This window comes from Peromyscus maniculatus, chromosome 17 (genome assembly GCF_049852395.1).
Source record: "Peromyscus maniculatus bairdii isolate BWxNUB_F1_BW_parent chromosome 17, HU_Pman_BW_mat_3.1, whole genome shotgun sequence".
Lineage (NCBI taxonomy): Eukaryota > Metazoa > Chordata > Mammalia > Rodentia > Cricetidae > Peromyscus > Peromyscus maniculatus.
In genome coordinates this window covers 65,811,059-65,828,566 of record NC_134868.1, presented here as the reverse complement: position 1 = coordinate 65,828,566, position 17,508 = coordinate 65,811,059, and the positions used below count along the sequence as shown (strand labels likewise).

General features: G+C 50.7%; 1 protein-coding gene and 1 long non-coding RNA gene across 2 annotated transcripts; one reads left to right on the top strand and one right to left on the bottom strand.

The window, feature by feature from the left end:
* Positions 1–7,830: 7,830 nt before the first annotated feature.
* Arsl (arylsulfatase L) lies at positions 7,831–15,817 on the bottom strand. Its single transcript, XM_016006796.3, has 11 exons — positions 15,319–15,817; positions 13,756–13,800; positions 13,379–13,528; positions 12,812–12,933; positions 12,108–12,230; positions 11,503–11,929; positions 10,471–10,607; positions 10,071–10,205; positions 9,647–9,809; positions 9,130–9,251; positions 7,831–8,954 (listed from the first exon to the last, which is right to left on the bottom strand). Exons 2-11 carry the CDS (start codon positions 13,776–13,778, stop codon positions 8,614–8,616), a joined length of 1,743 nt encoding a protein of 580 aa, XP_015862282.2. The 5' UTR covers positions 13,779–13,800; positions 15,319–15,817; the 3' UTR covers positions 7,831–8,613.
* Positions 11,576–13,719, top strand: LOC121823396 (uncharacterized). The gene is made up of 2 exons (XR_013045443.1): positions 11,576–11,709; positions 12,091–13,719. It is a non-coding gene; the product is annotated as an uncharacterized LOC121823396 (long non-coding RNA).
* Positions 15,818–17,508: the final 1,691 nt, after the last annotated feature.

Genomic DNA, 17,508 nt, shown 5'->3' with positions numbered 1-17,508 from the left:
CTTTCCTAGAATTTGACAATTAACCTAAATTTTTTCTTTTCAAGATAAAGATACCTTCTCCCATACCCAGCAGGAAGCAATTTTAAGAATATGACGCCCGCATTTCCAACGAGGTGGTGTGGAGTGGGTGGTTTTTTTGGTCTTTTAATGGGTTTGGGGTCTGGGATAATTTTCATTGATTGGGGCGTTGGTTACAAGTTGTTGTCAAGGGTTAGGAAAAGGGCTAAGCAAAGGAGATTAGATTTAAGGTTCTTGTTTTTCATTTTAAAAAAAGAAAGAAAAGAAAAAGACAATTACTAGTTTTAAATACTTTACATTGGATTGGATTGTTTTATATTGTATACAAATTATATATATTAAAATTGATGTTGTTAAAAATGCTATATGTATATTTCTAATTGTACTTATACCGTTCATTTAACAATGTAATGCAATTTTCTGATCCTTGCATGTTATTATTACCAATTATTAGGGTATAAAGAAATGAAAGTTAGTAGTTAGACATTATAATAGAACTTGTAGTCATATTAGGTATGTTTTCAAGATTGAACAGATATATTTTAGATAGACAGGTCATCTTCGAACCCTTCATAGATCTACAGAATATGGCATTTAAAATGTTTTAATAACTTAGAAAATTTTTCTTTTTTGTTCTGACTATGAGACAGGTCGGCTCCTGGCAGTACCAATCTACTTCAGAGAAAATATGGGTATTGAAAAAACTGCAATTGGAGTTAACATTCATTGTGGCAAAAGTTAGCCATTGGACAACAAATATCCTCGAATCAACTGCTGACAAACAGGACAGACAAGACATGAAACAAAGGACTACTGATTCTTGCCAAAACAAGTGTGGTTATGGCTTTATCAAAAGGCATCTTCTGAGGCCAGGACAATATGGCACCATCCCTGAAGTGGCCTTTGCAATCCGGAAAAGTTACAGTGCCCTTTTCTTCTAAGGCAGCCGAACAGGCAGTGGGCTGATGGCTTCTGATGTGCAATGGAACAGCAGCTGAAACAGTTATTCTTGAAGAGGAACTAAGCTCACGCCTCTCAATAGTAGAATGGCATTTAATAGAGGGATGTGGAGAAGAACAGGATGCTGAGATGAAGCCACATACACACATAGACAAGAAGAATGAACTGCTGAATTCAAAAACCATCAACAATTTCCAGAATTTAAAATCTTGAATCATGACAGGACACTAGTGGAATTCAGGTGTTTCTGGTACATGGACTGCTCTCACCCAATGTGAGGTTGAACTGTTGACCTTGTGTACATCCTACTTCACAAATGAGTCTGTCAGATATGCTAAGCCTATAGGCTGAAGATGATGCCCCAACACTGCAGGGAAACCTCAGATGACTGTCCAGGCAGCTGGATGTTTCTGTCAACTCCCAATTTTTTGGAAGTTGCTTGCATGTACTTTCTGTTTTTATTTTTGTTAGCTAATATTATTTCCTTCTTGGGTCTCTGAGGGAGTAGAAGATTAGTTAGTTATAGTTGAAGATTAATTAGGATAGAAAGTGAATTAGATACATTTTGGACTTATGAAAATAGGATAGATAATGAAATTATTTTCTCTGAATTTGTCAAATACAAATGTACTAGACATTGTTTAGGTATTTATTACTTGTATATACTGTATATAGTTATTGTACTTTTGTATATAGTTTTTCTTATGTTAGTTATAAGCTTTTTCCTTTTTCCTTTTTATTAAAATAGAAATGAGGAAATACGGTGGTATTTTATTTTGTACTAAAATGTGATTTGTATGTTAATAAATAAAGTTGCCCAGGGGTCAGAGCTATTAGCAAGCCATAGGAAAGCCGGGCAGTGGTGGTGCACACCTTTAATCCCAGCACTTGGTAGGCAGAGCTAGGTAGATCTCTGTGTGTTCAGGGATACAGCCAGCATTGGAGACACACCTTTAAACTCATTACCAACCACAGAAGATCTGGAGGTCTGTACAGACAGGCAGTGATGAGGTGGTCGTGTGATTGGGTTTACAACCAATGAGAAGGCAATACCAAAAGTCTTTATAAAGACTTTAACACAGGAAGTAGCTCTCTTTCGGGGGAGGTAAAACCACCGCTGGAGGAAGGGTAAGGTTTTAGCTCTTAGCTCTGACCTCTTGGCTTTCTTCTTTGCATTGGTTCTGTGTTTCTTATTTAATAAGACAGTTGGTTACGTGTACATTTGGCGCCCAATGTGACAAGAATCCACTAAAAACTGCTTGGCTTGGTAGCAGGTCCAGTTTCTGGCCTGGGCGGCCAGGCTCTCTAGTTCAGGCCCAGGTCTGACTGACCCGCAGCTGGAGCTACTTGCTTAAAACTGGTGCTACAAACAATTCAGGCCTGCCCTGCCAAACAGGGCCCCTGCCTGTAAAGCCAATGCACGTGACTGGGTGTGAGGCAGGGGGATGATGAAGATGACCATAAAGTGAGACTTCTGGTAACTTAAGGACTCCTGACCCCAGCACCATGACATCATTCCTTGGAGGGGGAGGAGCTTTGGAAATGTCACTTTGGAAACATCACTGGTGGAATTATGGGATGGAGCCACAGGGGGCAGAACATTTCAGCTCCCAGCAGGAGGGGCTGTCAATCATGCCATTGTGGAGGGTGGGACCTCCTCTCTCTCCCATTTCCTGACTTTCTCCTGTCCGTTTCCTCTGGCCCTGCCCCTGACTTTCGCTGACGTCATCATATCACTTCCAGTCCTGTCTCGCTCCTGCCCCCTAGGTCTTGCCACAGTGTAGGGACTCTGTATGTCCTGGGGCTGATCCCCTGATGTTCAGAGAGCCCCCATGGCAGCCTCAGTTCTCACTGCCCTGAACTCCTATTCAGTCAGCAGAACCCTTTTCTATTACGTTTTTGTCTAGTAACTAGACTAGCCTCAAACTTGCCATAATCCCCGGCCTCATCTCAGGGTAGATTCATACACCAATCTCTCTATGCTAGCTTGGGCTACCCTAGTAGTTACAGCAATCCCCTGTACACTCACAGTTACACTCACAGCCGTCTCCCTGCCTCAGCTCAGGCTAGCATCACACTAAAAGCAATCCCCCTGCCTCACATCCCACTAGCCTCACACAGCAATCCCGCTTCCCTGCCGCAGCTCTCCTCATCCATGCTGGGATGACAGACATCAGAATGACATTTTGTGTCCAATTACCTTATACTTTTCCACTCCCCATTTCCTCTGCCTCTGGGTGTCAATCATGTGCAGGTGTCAATCATTCTCAGATGTCCATCATCCACAACTGTCAATCATCACAGTTATCAAAAATCCAAAAACCTTCAAATGTTGATTTGCCAGTAAACTGAATTTTTGTATTTCAATTTTTTTGATATTTTTTAGGGAAGGGGGGTGTCTCTCCAGGTAGTCCCCTGACTTTACATCTGCAGCTTGATGGCGGGTCAGTGGGGGGAGGGGCAAACATGCTAGTTTAAACTAGGGTGTGAGGACTAAGCTGAAATGTGCCAAGTGCCTGGTGTCTCAGCTGGTAAGGCCCCGCCCCTGACCCCGTGACCCCAGAATGACCCCACGTGACCTTGTAACCTCTCCTGGCCTGTTTACCACTCCCTGCATCTGCACTGAAGTATTTACTCTTACGTTTTGTTGGGGGGAGCGGCAGAGTGCTGTGTATTCTAGGCTGCGAATGGACATGCCCCCAGTGTAGGGGAGGGTGGGGCCAATGTCTTGTATCATAAACAAAGCAGGAAGTTAAACAAAATTGATTCATGACACAGGGGGTGTCTGACCTGTCAATCATGGGTGGGTGTCTCCTGAGGGATGGATGACTGACACAGGAGGGTTGTGGCCCTGTCTAAGGGATGATTGACACGGGAGGGGATGTAGATTGTCCTGAGGGATGATTGATGTTTATGTGAGTTGACTGACTGGTGGACAGGTTGGTGTCGGGTAGATGATTGACATGTGTTTGGGTGATTGACAGGATTGCAGGTTGATTGGCAGGTGGGTGGATTGATCAAGGTTCAGCAGGTCTTTGGTGATCCTAAAGCTATTATTATCCACTGTGATGACATAACGGGTCACACTCCCTCCCAACCAACCGACCAGACTCGGGGTGCACAGTGGGGCCACAGCGATTTGCTAGGTGACCCCTCCGCAGCGCAACAATCCACGTTCCGGATCCTAGTGGATCAGTCACTCCACGGTCAGCCACATGACTGGAGGAAAAAGGCTTCAACCTTCGGGGAATCATGGGAGTTAACTGGTGACCTCATCCCAGTGATCCTCAGTCTAAGAATGCAAATGGAGGAGGCAACAAGCCAACAACACCAGTCACCCCCAACCCCCCAACTGGAACCGGAAGTGGTGGGAGGAGAGTGAAGGATCATCGGGACAACCCATACCTCAGTCTATTGTTGCCAAAGCAACCGAGGTGTCCTAAGCCCAGTTCGCCTGCTATGTTGAGGAGAATGCTTGGCTTCCTGGAGTTCACCAAGGTGTTGTGCCCTGATCGTGATCCCCAGAGAGACCACCAAAGACGAGCATGCCGGAATGCAAAGGCAAGGTTTAATTCTGGATATCCAAAAGCAATACAAGCCTAGGCAGGGACTTCGTCCAATACATCCAATGCAGTGGAGGCTGGAGGAAGCGCCCACCTGTCTGCAAGCTCAGTTTTTAAAGGGAAAAGTCACAAGGTTACATCATTTAGGGGTGCTAGTACAGGTACAATTCTGATTGGCTCGCTTCTAGGGACTTCTAGAAATTACTTCTAAGGGAGTGGTTGCCCGCCACCATTTCTCATTGGCTGCCCTCAGGTGGGGGCATTTCTGTGATCAGTTACCCTGGAAACCAGGGAGAGGACATTCCATAGTCTGGCAGGCATTACCTCATGACTATCTTGTGATTCTGAACTTCTACACTTCCTGGTTTCTGGAATCTGAACTGACTGGTTTCAGTAACTAATGGCCTATTCCAGTAACTTATGGCCTGTAGCTAAAAGGAGCAGTCTTAGGCCTTTAGTTTTGGGGTGAGAGCATTTTGGTCTTATTTTGGTTCCACACAAGGTAGACCAAGAAGCTTCAAGAGGCCGCAGCAGGACTGGAGCCAACATGGCGCCTGTGCAGATGGAGACTGACACTGGTTTATGTTAAACTCCTTAATTTTAATTCAATTTATTTACAATTGATGTATTTCAAACTAATTTATTTAAAATTGGTTTCTTTTAAATTGATTTACTTCCAACTAGTATCCTCCTTCCAAGTAATTTACAGTAAATTAATCTTTCTCAAATTAATTAATTATAAAATAATTTACATCTAATTAATTTATCTCTAATTTATTGCAAATTAGTTTGTCATTAATTTATTGTTAATAAATATATTTTATTTCTAATTAATATTTTGTAAACTAGTTTACATTAAATACATTTATTTTAAATTAATTTTTGAAATTGACTTTCAGCTAATTCATTTCAAATTTATTTCTTTAGAGTGAATTAAAAAAACTCATTCATTTTATATCAACTTGTTTACCAATCTTTTTATTTTAATTTGCCATTTTGGCTTTTAGAGACAGATTTTCTGTGTGTAGTCCTGGCTGTTATGAAATTTAATTTAAATGAGTTTATTTAAAATTCTAATTAATTAATTAATTTTATTTTTTTAACATTCCAAGCTTTTTGTTTAGTATAAAAAAGTGAGTGAACAGCAATAGGGGCATTATTTCTCCCAGAAAATCTGCTTCAAGCTGAACTGGGTGTGTCAGTTGACTCTTGGACTAGGGAGGAGACGGAAGGCGACAAGACGTGGAGGAGCTGGACCTGGAGACATGATTGAAGGAGGCTCGGAGGCCCGGCAGAACCGGGGAGCATAATATGGGATGCGGTCAAACCATCAATGACAGGGTCATGGGCCAGGTGGAGGTTAAGTGGTGACCTGGTGGGGTTGCAGTGGCCCCAGACATTTTTTAGCTACAGATTTGGTGGGCTTGGGTGCAGGGACCAAGTGTGCAGGTGCCCATCTCCCATCCCAGCCTCCCCTCTCCTCCCCTACCCGGGACCCACCTCCTCACGGCGATCCCCTGTGGGAAGCTATCTATCTAGTTTAATACGGTTTATGCTGGTTACTCTGCCACCACCCCCACAACCTCACCTCTAGGGTTCTACTCAGTTGCAAGCTGGTTTGGCTTGGTTGGCAGAAAAATCTGTGAGAATCCGGATTAAGGCCCGCCAGGAGAATCCCAATATCTGCTCTTGTAACAGACTGTGGGGGTGGACAGTGTTATGATGTTGCATGCGGAGGGCAGAGCCAAGGTGTCCCGTGGCTGGTGAGAGACAGAGATGCCATGCAGACAGGGCTCAGTGAAGCTTTATTCTTTGGGGGTTGGGGGGAGAGAAAGAGGGAGACAGAAAAAAGAGAAGGGTGCATACCTCGTGGGAGAAAAGCAGAAGAGAGAGAGGAAGGGGCGGGATCAGATATTAATGAAAGACCCTAACCCTTCAGGCTTACACCCCCCAAGCCCCAGGAAATGAGAAACTAAAAAAACTAGTTCCAAGGGCCACCTGACTCAGTCATTATTCAACCTGTGACAATGTAACAATGTAAAAAGATTCCTGTCAAGAGATGTGCTCAGCTGTGACTGGGATAGTTGCAAGTGTTCCAGGAAGGACCACCATGACCTGTATGTAAACTCCACTCCCGCCCTGATACCCCCCTTGAAGTTTCAGGAAGAATACCAGACCATGATCTTAGGAAATTAGCCTCTAGAAATAAACCAATCGAAATGACATTATATGGAGATTGTAATCTTGTGGGGTTTATGGGTTTTTCCTTTAAAAGCACCTATATGACTGTAGTGCGATGTGACTCTTGCTCTTAGGAGCAGAGTTTGCCCGTCTGTACAGACGTTCAATAAACACCTCTTGCTGCTGCATCAACTGGACTGGAGTCTGGGTTCTTGGGGTGCCCCCTCGAGAAGGTAGTACCCTGGGTCTGGGGTCTATCAATTAACAGACATAGATCCATGGCACCCAGGCTTGGATCATGTCTATGGCAGGGGGATGATGATGAGAGAAAGGAAGAGAGGGGAGAAAGATGGGGGGGGGGGGTGTAACAGACATCTGGTTCTCCAATAGTTTTTTGTTATTCTTTTTTTTTTTTTTCCGAGACAGGGTTTCTCTGCATAGCTTTGCGCCTTTCCTGGAACTCACTCGGTAGCCCAGGCTGGCCTCGAACTCACAGAGATCCGCCTGCCTCTGCCTCCCGAGTGCTGGGATTAAAGGTGTGCGCCACCACCGCCCGGCAGTTTTTTATTATTCTATCAGTCAATTTAATAACAGTTGGCCCATACGCAATACATTGTGGGCCGGAGCTTAGCCCCTGCACTGCTGAATTTCGGGTTTGGTACATAGAGCTAAGTCCCCCTCACCAAAATAAAAGACTCCCTCTATGTTCACCTCAGCACTCACTGAGGTGGCATCACTAGTCAGGTGGTTTCAGTAAAGGTCAAGTGGGTATGACATCACACACACAAGTTCCAAATATAGTTCAACATGTTTGGTCTTGATCCGAAACATTCCAACTCTCTTTGGATTTGGGATCTGTCTGGGAATTTTAAATTTTATTTCTGTATTATTTTGGGAAATTTCGATTTATATTTTGGGGTGAAAATTCCAATTTTCCAACCCACCCCACCCCCCAGTGTCTGTGTCCTGTGAGGGAAGTCAGGCATGAATGTCACTCGCAGTCACACCTGCACCCTGGGAATGCCCAGCACGAGCACCCACAATGAGTTGTAGATCTGGTGTGGGCTCATGTGGGTCCTTGGAAAGAAGACCAGAGGCACCTTAAGGATGATTTTAACCTTTCCAGCTGCAGGGGGACTTAGCCTCTAGCAGACTGAGACCTCTCCCTTAGCCAAGGGCTTTTTTATTGTTATCCAGTTTACACCTTTAGCAAGTTGATTTCCACTCCCAAAATATCTTATCTAAGCATCTCAAAGGGATAATGCCCAATGCAAGTTCTCCATCAGGAATACCCTGGTTTGCCAGGTTTTTCCCAACCAAGCTTTACACCCTAGTAAACTCCCAGGGAGCTCTCACAGAAGGCAGATCACAGCTGGCTGTTAACACTCTAGGTTCGAACCTGGAGGAAGCCCAACAACAATGGTTTCTATGGACATGATTCTGACAGTGATGGACAGGCAAAGCCCCACACCTCAGCCCTGTGTGGTGTCACGAGCATCACTCCTATCGGCCACACCCCACCCTGACCCTGAGTACCCAGTGGGCTTCATGTGAGTATCACTCTTCAAGGTCGCACCCACACAAGTGGGACATCCCGCAACAGCACCCACAGTGCATTGTGATAATATCCAATCCTGAAGGTGATGGACATGCAAAGCCACCTCTTGGCCTCACGAGGGTGGGGCCTTGTGAGGGTGTCACGTGGGCGTCACTCCTCAAGCTCACACCTGCACCAGTGGAACACCCTGCACCAGCACCCACAATGCACCTCACCACAGGAACTCCCCAAACCCGGACCTACAATGCACTGCAATGGCTACAACTTCCAGTTCGGAAGTTGCCGGAAGTGCAAAGCCCCGCCCCTTGGCTCCACGTGGGTGCCACATGGGTGTCACTCCTCAAGGTCACACCCGCAGCGTGGGAACTCTCCGCAGCACGGCTGCAGCCATGGGCGCCAGATGTTGTAGATGGAGCCCAGCTGCTGGTAGACCTGGCTCAGTGAGTACCTTGCTGCCTCCTGCCGCAGTCTCCCCACTACTGCGTGGAACTCGGGCTCCGAGTCAGGCGTCAGGGGGTGGGTCTCTCCAGGGTCTGTGGAGAGGTCGAAGAGCAGAGGCGGATCATGCTCTGTCACGTCCCCGATGCACGGGCACACCTTGCTGCCGTAGCAGGCACCTGCCCCTTCCGGGTGGAAGTTCGGGGTCATGAAGTGAACCTTCCAGACTCTTCCTCCTGTCGATTAAATGGATGACTGACTGAATGACAGGATGTCTACTCAGGGGGAGGGGAATAGTACATAGCCCCGAAGAGTGACGTCATTGACTGATGGATGCCAAAAGGGGAGGAGCCTAGCCCATGGCCACTCAAGTACTCCCTTCCTATGGGGAGGGGCTATGCGTGTACTCACGGTCACGCTGCACCCAGCGCGCGGCATGCAGGAACACCTCACAGTAGTGCAGCAGGAACTCATGGTCTGAGTGTGGGGTCTCCCCTTGCAGCAGGGGCATCAGATTCTTCCCATCAATCACCCTGGGGGGTGGTGACACATTGGCTGTCAATCAAACGTGCTCCACAGTGCTAGTATGGAGGCCTATAGTACCACCTGTCATTCAAGTCCTATGCTATCCCCTCCCCCGCCCCCTTATTGTACCACGTGACATCACACCTGTCACTCGAGTCCTCTGCAGCCCTGTCCCCCCATTGTACTATGTGACAGCCCCACCTGACATTCAAGCGTACTTCCTGTGTGACGTCATTGCTCATCCACCCTTCTGCCCCGCACCCACCATGCGCCCACATAACCGCAGCCCTCACTGACATCTGGTGTGACGTCACTGCTCACTGGTTCCATGGTTTCCCTCTCCTCAGCCCATGTAACAGCCGCTGTCACCCAGGCTCACGTCCTGTGTGACGTCATGGCTCACCTGTCCGCTGGCTCCGCCCCGCCCCCCAGGAGGACCACGGTGGGGAAGACGTCCATCATGCTCGTGGGCTCATCCACCACCCGGCCTGCGGGCAGCACCCCAGGCCAGCGGAAGATGCCGGGAACGCGGATGCCGCCCTCCCAGCCGCCCATGCCTTTGCCGCCTGCGAGGGAGGAACCAGAATTCAGGCTGGGACGGAAAGTCAGGCCGGAGCTGGAAGATGCTGGGAACCGGAAGTAGCAATACATAGAGGCGAGGAGGGGAATAGCGAGGGATCACGGGAGAGAGAGACACGGGCACAACCCTGGAAGACCTGTCAGGAGCTCGAGACAGGGACCGGAAGAGATGAGAGTGAAGGATCACGGGAGGATGCATGGTCGGCTGTGGGGTGCTCGTGTTAAGTACTGGGCGGGGCACCGCTCACCTCTGTACACCCCGTTCCAGCCCCCGAGCTGCACGGGACCCGCGCGAGACTCGAGCGAGCCGCCATGGTCGGACGCGAAGTACACGAGCGTGTTGTCCGTGAGTCCCTCCCGGTCCAGCGCGCGCAGGACGCGGCCTGCGGGGACGGACGGGCGTGTGACGGGGACGGACGGGTGTGTGACGGGGACGGACGTGCGACGGGGACAGACGTGCGACGGGGACGGACGGGCGTGTGACCCGGGGACGGGCGGGCGTGTGACGGGGGACCGCACTGACGTGTGACCCGGGGACCACACTGACGTGTGACCCGGGGACGGACGGACGTGTGACGGGGGACCGCACTGACGTGTGACCCGGGCAGGGGCCGCACTGACCCCACCCGCGCCGGCCCCGTCACTCACCCACCATCCAGTCCAGCTCCTCCACGTTGTCCCCGTAGGGCCCGTGCAGGCTCCGCCCCCGGAAGTCCGCAGTGGTCACCAGGGGCACGTGCACGTGCAGGAAAGACACGAACAGCAGGAAGGGGCGGTGCTTGTGGCTGGGTGGTGGTGACGTCAGCGGCGGAAGCAGGAGAAAGTCAGTGAAATCCTTGCCTCTGACCCACTTCCTCCCCGATTCCCCGTAGTCCTGCCTCTCGGCCTGTCATTTCCGCCTGGAGCCTGACGACATGAGTATTGGCTTTTCCATCTCTTCTTTCTGTCTATCCACTGTCATCTGTCAATCATCTGTCAATCAATCTGCGCCAATATCTGTCAACCATATATCTGTCAATCAATCTATACTTCTGTCAATCATGTTTCAGTCAAACTGTACCTATCATCTGTCAATCATGTGTGTCCATCAATCTGTACCTATAAATGTAAATCATGTTTCTGCCATTCTGTATTTATATCTATCAATCTGTATACTTGTCAATCAATCATATACCTGTAAGTCAATCTGTACCTATTGCCTGTCAATCAATCATGTATCTGTCATCTATCAACCATCCTTTATAGACCTGTCAATCACGTATTTCTGTCTTGTGTGTGTACTCATCGATCATCTCTTAGTCACTCTCTGATCAGGCCTTCAGCTACCTATCAGCTGTCAATCAGTCCCTCAATGTCCATTATCTGTCACCCATGGATGACTCACCCGTCAATCATCCACCTGCCTAGTCTCCATCCATCAATCAATGCCCATCACCCAGCTCCTCGTTTACTGATCACATGGCCGTTGTTCTGTGTCCAGGTTGTCGTCCACCCCGTCACCCCCCTGCCTCCACTTACTCTCTGGCAGTCATGGTTGGGGACACCCACCAAGGGTTACGGGCTTTCTCCTCGCCCCGTTCCCATGTGCATGACCGACAACCGACTCCCCGCAGGGCACCACGGGAGGGAGGGACGGGGATTGGGGGGTCAGGGTTTCCCACCCTGCCCTGCACTACTCACCGCTGCAGAAAGGTCTCGGCCTCCCGGAGCATGAGGCCTGCAACCCGCTCGAGGCGCAGGGGCTGCTGGGTCACGGTGTGGTTCCTCATGAGGAAGCAATCTGCGTAGATGATGAGGTCACCGACGTGACGCGAAGCAGCGAGGAACACGGCGGCCAGCGCGGCCAGGCCGAGGACCAGCATCCACCACGGGGTCCGGAGGAGCCGGGTGAGCCTCCCGGCAGCCAGGGTGAGCGCAGCGAGCGCGCATGCTTGGCCCCAAAGGTGCAGGCGGCGCTGCAGAGCCACGCGCTTCTCGGAAGGCTCTGCCCCTGCGCAGTCCCCCATCATGCCCAGCGGCATGCCCAGGAAGTGCTGGAACCCGTGACTCAGCGGGTGGTGGCAGTGGTCGGAGGACGAGTGACAGTTCAGACCCAGGTGCCACTTCCCTGGAGGGGGAGAAACCGCATGGGCGGTGGCCCAGTGACGGCACCACCTGCGTGACATCACATGGTCTCACCCCCACTGAGTCGGGTGACGTCACCGTCCACTCATGGATGACGTCACCGCCCACCCCTGGTCAGATGACGTCACCACCCCTGCATCCTAGGACATCAGAGAACACACCGATGAGGCCCGTGACGTAGCCCTGTTCCTTCAGGATTTTCGCGAACGTGATCTCCTCTGCAGGAAGGCCACCGGAGCCCGCGGCCCACTGGAGGACACGGTGGCCATTACCGGAAGTCATGCCTGCACCGGAAGGACGATAAATCTGGAGAGTGTACACACAGTAGGACGTGGGGCACACGACAGGATTCCCCCAGAGCGGCCTCCCATAGCTCCCAGCATGCCCCTGGCCCTACCTTTCACAGAGGAACTCAGGAGAGCAGAATAGAGGGAGGGAGTGACGTCAGCAGCGGGGTCATACATGGATGGCATCATAGGTCGGTGGGAGGGACTTAGGAATGGGGCTTAATGAGAGGAAGTGATGTCAACAGTGGGATCTAGTGGGAGGAAGTGACCTCACCAAGAGGATCATCCATGGATATAGTAATCGGTCAGTAGGGGGATTTAGGAGCCGGGCCTAGGGGAGGAAGTGATGTCATCAGTGGGATTTTCCAAAGGCTGGAGTCATAGATCAGTGGGAGGGACTTAGGAACAGGGCAGTGGAAGGAACATGCCTATCTGGAGGAAGTTGTGTCATCAGTGAGGTCTAGTGGAAGATGTGACGTCATCAGCAGTCCGTGGAGTCACTGCTCGGTGGGCCATTGTGGGGACTTACGGGTGGGACTGAGCGGAGGAAGTGACATCAGGGCATATGGGCCTCCCACCTGAGCGGATGGGGTACCTCCCGGTGAGGAAGGCCGCCCGGCTGGGCGTGCACACAGCTTCGGCCGCCAGGTGCTGCGTGAGCCTCACACCACCTTCTGCAAGTCGGTCGATGTTCGGGGTCCTGGTGGGGAGGGGCAGGGCGTGGATCGTGGCATGGGGGCAGCACACCCTCGTGACACTGGCACACCCACGTGACCCCAGTGTCAGCCTCACTGGGCAAGGCTGGCCCGGTGACGCTCACTTCACTATCTGGCCCGAGGCATCATGGGAAATCAGTGTCCAGCATTGGCATCATGGGAAGGGCAGATCCTGATGCATCATGGGTACCCGGGCCCTCCCCCGTGGTGATGGGTAGAGCTAGCCGTCAGCTAACCACAGAGGACTGGAGTCTGTACAGACAGAGATGAGAAGCCGGGGCAGCAGCCGCACACCCTTGGGTCTGCGATCAGCAGAGGCCGACAGTCCGGCTGCTCTTTCGCTCCTCTGGACTTTCAGCGCTGACCCCCATCCGACGCCAGGTTTTCATTATTAAGACCAATCAGAGTTCATCCACACTCTCCTCTCACCTGATGGTGCTGTTGCCATAGCAGCCGACATCCCCGATGCCCAGGTCGTCTGCCAGGAGCAGGAGGAAGTTGGGTCGAGACTGTGCTGTGTCCAGGCACGTGACCGGCTCCAGGCTGAGGAAGACACCCAGGAGGGCCGCAAGGCGGTTCCTGAAACGCATGGGACACGTCATCCATGGATCCTGCTTCTCCTATCCCTGTCTCTGAGGCAGCGAGCGTGGACGTCATCACTGCAGTGCATGCTGGGCAGCTACATGTGGGTCCAGGGATCCAGTGGAGACTTCCGGCCACCATGGGTGTGTACGGGATTAATTTTCAAATAAATATAAACTGTCAATTAAGTTTCCACAACAGGGACTTCTGGGAGATTCTCTTACCAGAAATGTGGGTGATGGGGCATGACGCTTCTGGCCTGAGAATTCCTGAGAAGTGAACACGTGACAAGTGAGCATGCGACAAAAAGGGCACCTGCATAGTTCCTGCCCCTCCGTCTGCCTGCATGATGGTGCTGCCCACAGTGGAAATGCCCCCACCCCGTCCATCACCCATAAAGGACACGCCCACAGCCCTCCTGTGTCAATCTTCCCTCAGGACACGCCCACGGCCCTCCTGTGTCAATCATCCCTCAGGACACACCTATATTCCTTCCCTACCAATCATCCTTCAGGACACGTACAGTCATCATGTCAATCATCCTTAAGGACACACCCACAGGCCATACCCCTCACTGAGACCCTTCCAGGGGATTCTGGGTAATGACAGTTGACAGAGCTGTCAATGACCTCACTGCTGCCCACTTGCCCAGCCCCCACGTGGCCCTGGTGGATCAACTGTGACATCATCAGCGTGACCCTTCCTAGAACTGCTGCAGGTCAGGAAACTTTGGAGAGGACACTGCTGGAGACCTGACCGCACCGGAAACGGAAATAGAGGGGCCTGTGTTACGGGAGAGACCCGCCAGCGTGTCCATGTTTAACGTCGGCTGAAATTGAATTTAGAGATAAATTTCATCTTTTAGTTACCAACTCCTGTGCACTCCGTGTGTAAATATTTTGATTTTTGAGGATTTTCCCATCCTGCGCGAGGCTGGGATTTTGCCAGGGCCTGTGGGACGGGAGCTTGGTAGAGTCGTGATAAAACCATTAAAAATCTCTAATGTTCTCAAACTTTAAAAATCTTTTCATATTTGAGAACCTCGCTCTGTCATAGGCTAAAAACTCACAGAAATAGCGGCTTTGACAGTTTCCCACTTTGTTTACTTATTTTTCATCCGTGCCACGCTGGGACAGGCGCCCCACAGCGGCCCAACAAGCATTTTGTTTTTTTTTAATTTTAAATTTAATTTTAAAATTTTTCTTTATGATTTTACTTTAATTCAACTTAATTTTTATTTTCATTAAATTTCGACTAATTTTCAATTTTATTTCTAGTTTAACTTTCGCCTCAGTGTGCTTTCAAATTTCATTCTGTTTAGATTTCTTTTAAATACCATTTCCATTTTCTTATTCAACTTAATTTCTTAATTTAGCTTTTGATTCTCATCCATCTTAATTCAGTTTAGTTTTCCCTCCTCGTCTTTCCTGTCTCCCTCCAAGCTCTTTTTCTGCAAAAAAATAGCTTTTGTTTCGTTTTGTTAACCAACTTTTTCCACCCCAAGGTTTCCCACGCAGAGCTACACCGCCGTGGGACCCTCCCACGTGCACTGAAAGGAGCCCCTGAAGTATTTTTGGGTTTCTCCCCGGCGGGGGTGAGCGTTCTCTGCTGTCCCCCGCTCCGCTCCTTTTCCCGCCGAATTCCCGCCTGGATTCCCCCAAGACAAGGATGCCGGTCCCGGGAGGCAGCCCCCACCCTCTGCCGAATTCCCGCCTGGATTCCCCCAAGACAAGGATGCCGGTCCCGGGAGGCAGCCCCCACCCTCTGCCCCTCCTGCCCAGACTCACTGTGGAGGCCGAGCAGCCGGATCCGGTCGGTTACCGCCGGTTCTGACCCAGCTCGCCACTGTCTCCGCGGTGTCCCCCAACCCCCACCCGGAGGAACTGGTCTGTCTGGTTGGGCGGGGTCGACAGGGATCAGGCTGGAACCCGTTTTTAGCCTACATGGGCCTGGGAAGCCACCTCAGCCACCCGAAGTCAGATGCTGTAAGTTTCTGTAGAAATAGCTACAGGGAGGAGGTTAGGGCAGCAGGAGCTGCAGGACTGCCCGACTCCTTAAGGTGGTCTGTACAGCTAGCTTGCTGACGCTGGGACCGCAGCAGCAAGTGTAGGAGCCTGAGTGTGCATGGCCAGTGTGGGGAGTGCCCGGCAATGACCAAGGCTCTCCCAGCATGCACCAGGTCCTCCCCAAATACAGAGACCCCTCCCAGCATGTACCAGGTCCTCCCAAAATACAGAGACCCCTCCCAGCATGTACCAGGCCACTACCATAATACACAGGCTCCTCCCATAAGACACAGGCTCCACCCATAAAACAGACCCATTCTGTAACACACAGGCCCCTCCCCTTCCATAAGAAACAGGCCCCTCCCATAATACACAAGCCCCTCCCACAATACACAAGCCCCTCCCATAATACACAGGCTCACGATACACAGACCTATCCAATAACACACAAGTTACACAACACACAAGCCCCTCCCACAACACACAAGCCCCTCCCACAACACACAAGCCCCTCCCAGCATGCACAGGCCCCTCCCTGTTTATTCTTCACTAATTCCCACCCTAATCCCCCACGCTGGTGATGGAAATGTGGGCAGCTGAAGTCCTGTGAGACCTGTTGCTTGACCTCTGTGTGACCGCAGCTTCATTTCTTCCAGGTTATCATTAAAACTCTGTATAAAGAGCTCGGATTTGGGGGGGGGGGGTTGTAGTCCAGACTCCCTAATTAATATGTAATTATGGTAATGAGGACAGTGGGTACTTAATTATGCTAATGAGGCAGGGGTACCAGGACATGCTGATGAGGTCTGACCATTGTACCAGCCTGACAGGAATGACTCTCCACATGTAGGAGCCGCAGCAGCAGCTCAGGGTGAGTGCGGAAGATTATTCGGTTTATTACCACAATACTGGGGGGTCGATTGCTCTCCGTGACCCTTGACCTTGGCAGGGGGGAGCCCCAGGGTTGGTGGGAGCACGAGACAGGTGTTGAAGGAGTTTCTGGAGTGTTGTCTGCTTGGAGACAGGAACTGTCTGTCCTTCCATTTGTCTGTGGTGATGAGAAATGGTGTTTGATTGACAGCTGAGACTGGGGTCCGGGCCATGGTGGGAAGTGATCCGTGATTGATTGACAGCTGTGAGTGGGTCCGGGCCATGGTGGGAAATGATCCGTGTTTGATTGACAGTTGTGAGTGGGTCCGGGCCATGGTGGGAAATGATCCGTGTTTGATTGACAGCTGTGAGTGGGTCCGGGCCATGGTGGGAAATGATCCGTGTTTGATTGACAGGGGTGACTGGGTCCGGGCCATGGTGGGAAGTGGGAAGTGTTTGATTGACAGGGGTGGCTGGGTCCGGGCCATGGTGGGAAATGATCCGTGTTTGATTGACAGCTGTGAGTGGGTCTGGGTCATGGCTGCGATTGGGTACCGATCATGACAGGAAATGATGTGTTTGTGGGGTCCGGGTCACGGTGGCAATGGCGTGCGTTTGATTGACAGGAGTACGTAAATTTGTGTGTTTGTAAATTATCCCCCGGTGACGGGGGAGTCACGGAAGGTCACGTGGTCCTGTGACGTCATGCCGTCCCAGCACCCCCATTTTCTACGGTACCCTGTCTGACCCTGCCTGGCTGGCTAAGTAATTAAGGGTGCAGGGAGCGATGGGAAGATTTAACAACTGCCCAAGTCCCCTTTGAACTTCACCCTTGACCCTGAGCGACTCCAGGTTCCGCCCACACCACAATTAGGACATCACAGCTGCTTCTGGGCGATTGGGGTCACCCCGGCGTGACCCCGTGACATCAAAGACCCCGGAAGTATAATTACTGCTCAGGCTCTGCCTCTCCCGCCCTGTTTGTAATGAAGCCGCCGGGACTCTGGGCGCACGGCATTCTGGGAGTTAATAAGGAATCCGTGGTTATACTGGTCTTAGCCCAGGATATCCCACATCCTTGGCCACGTGTGCACGGGGTCT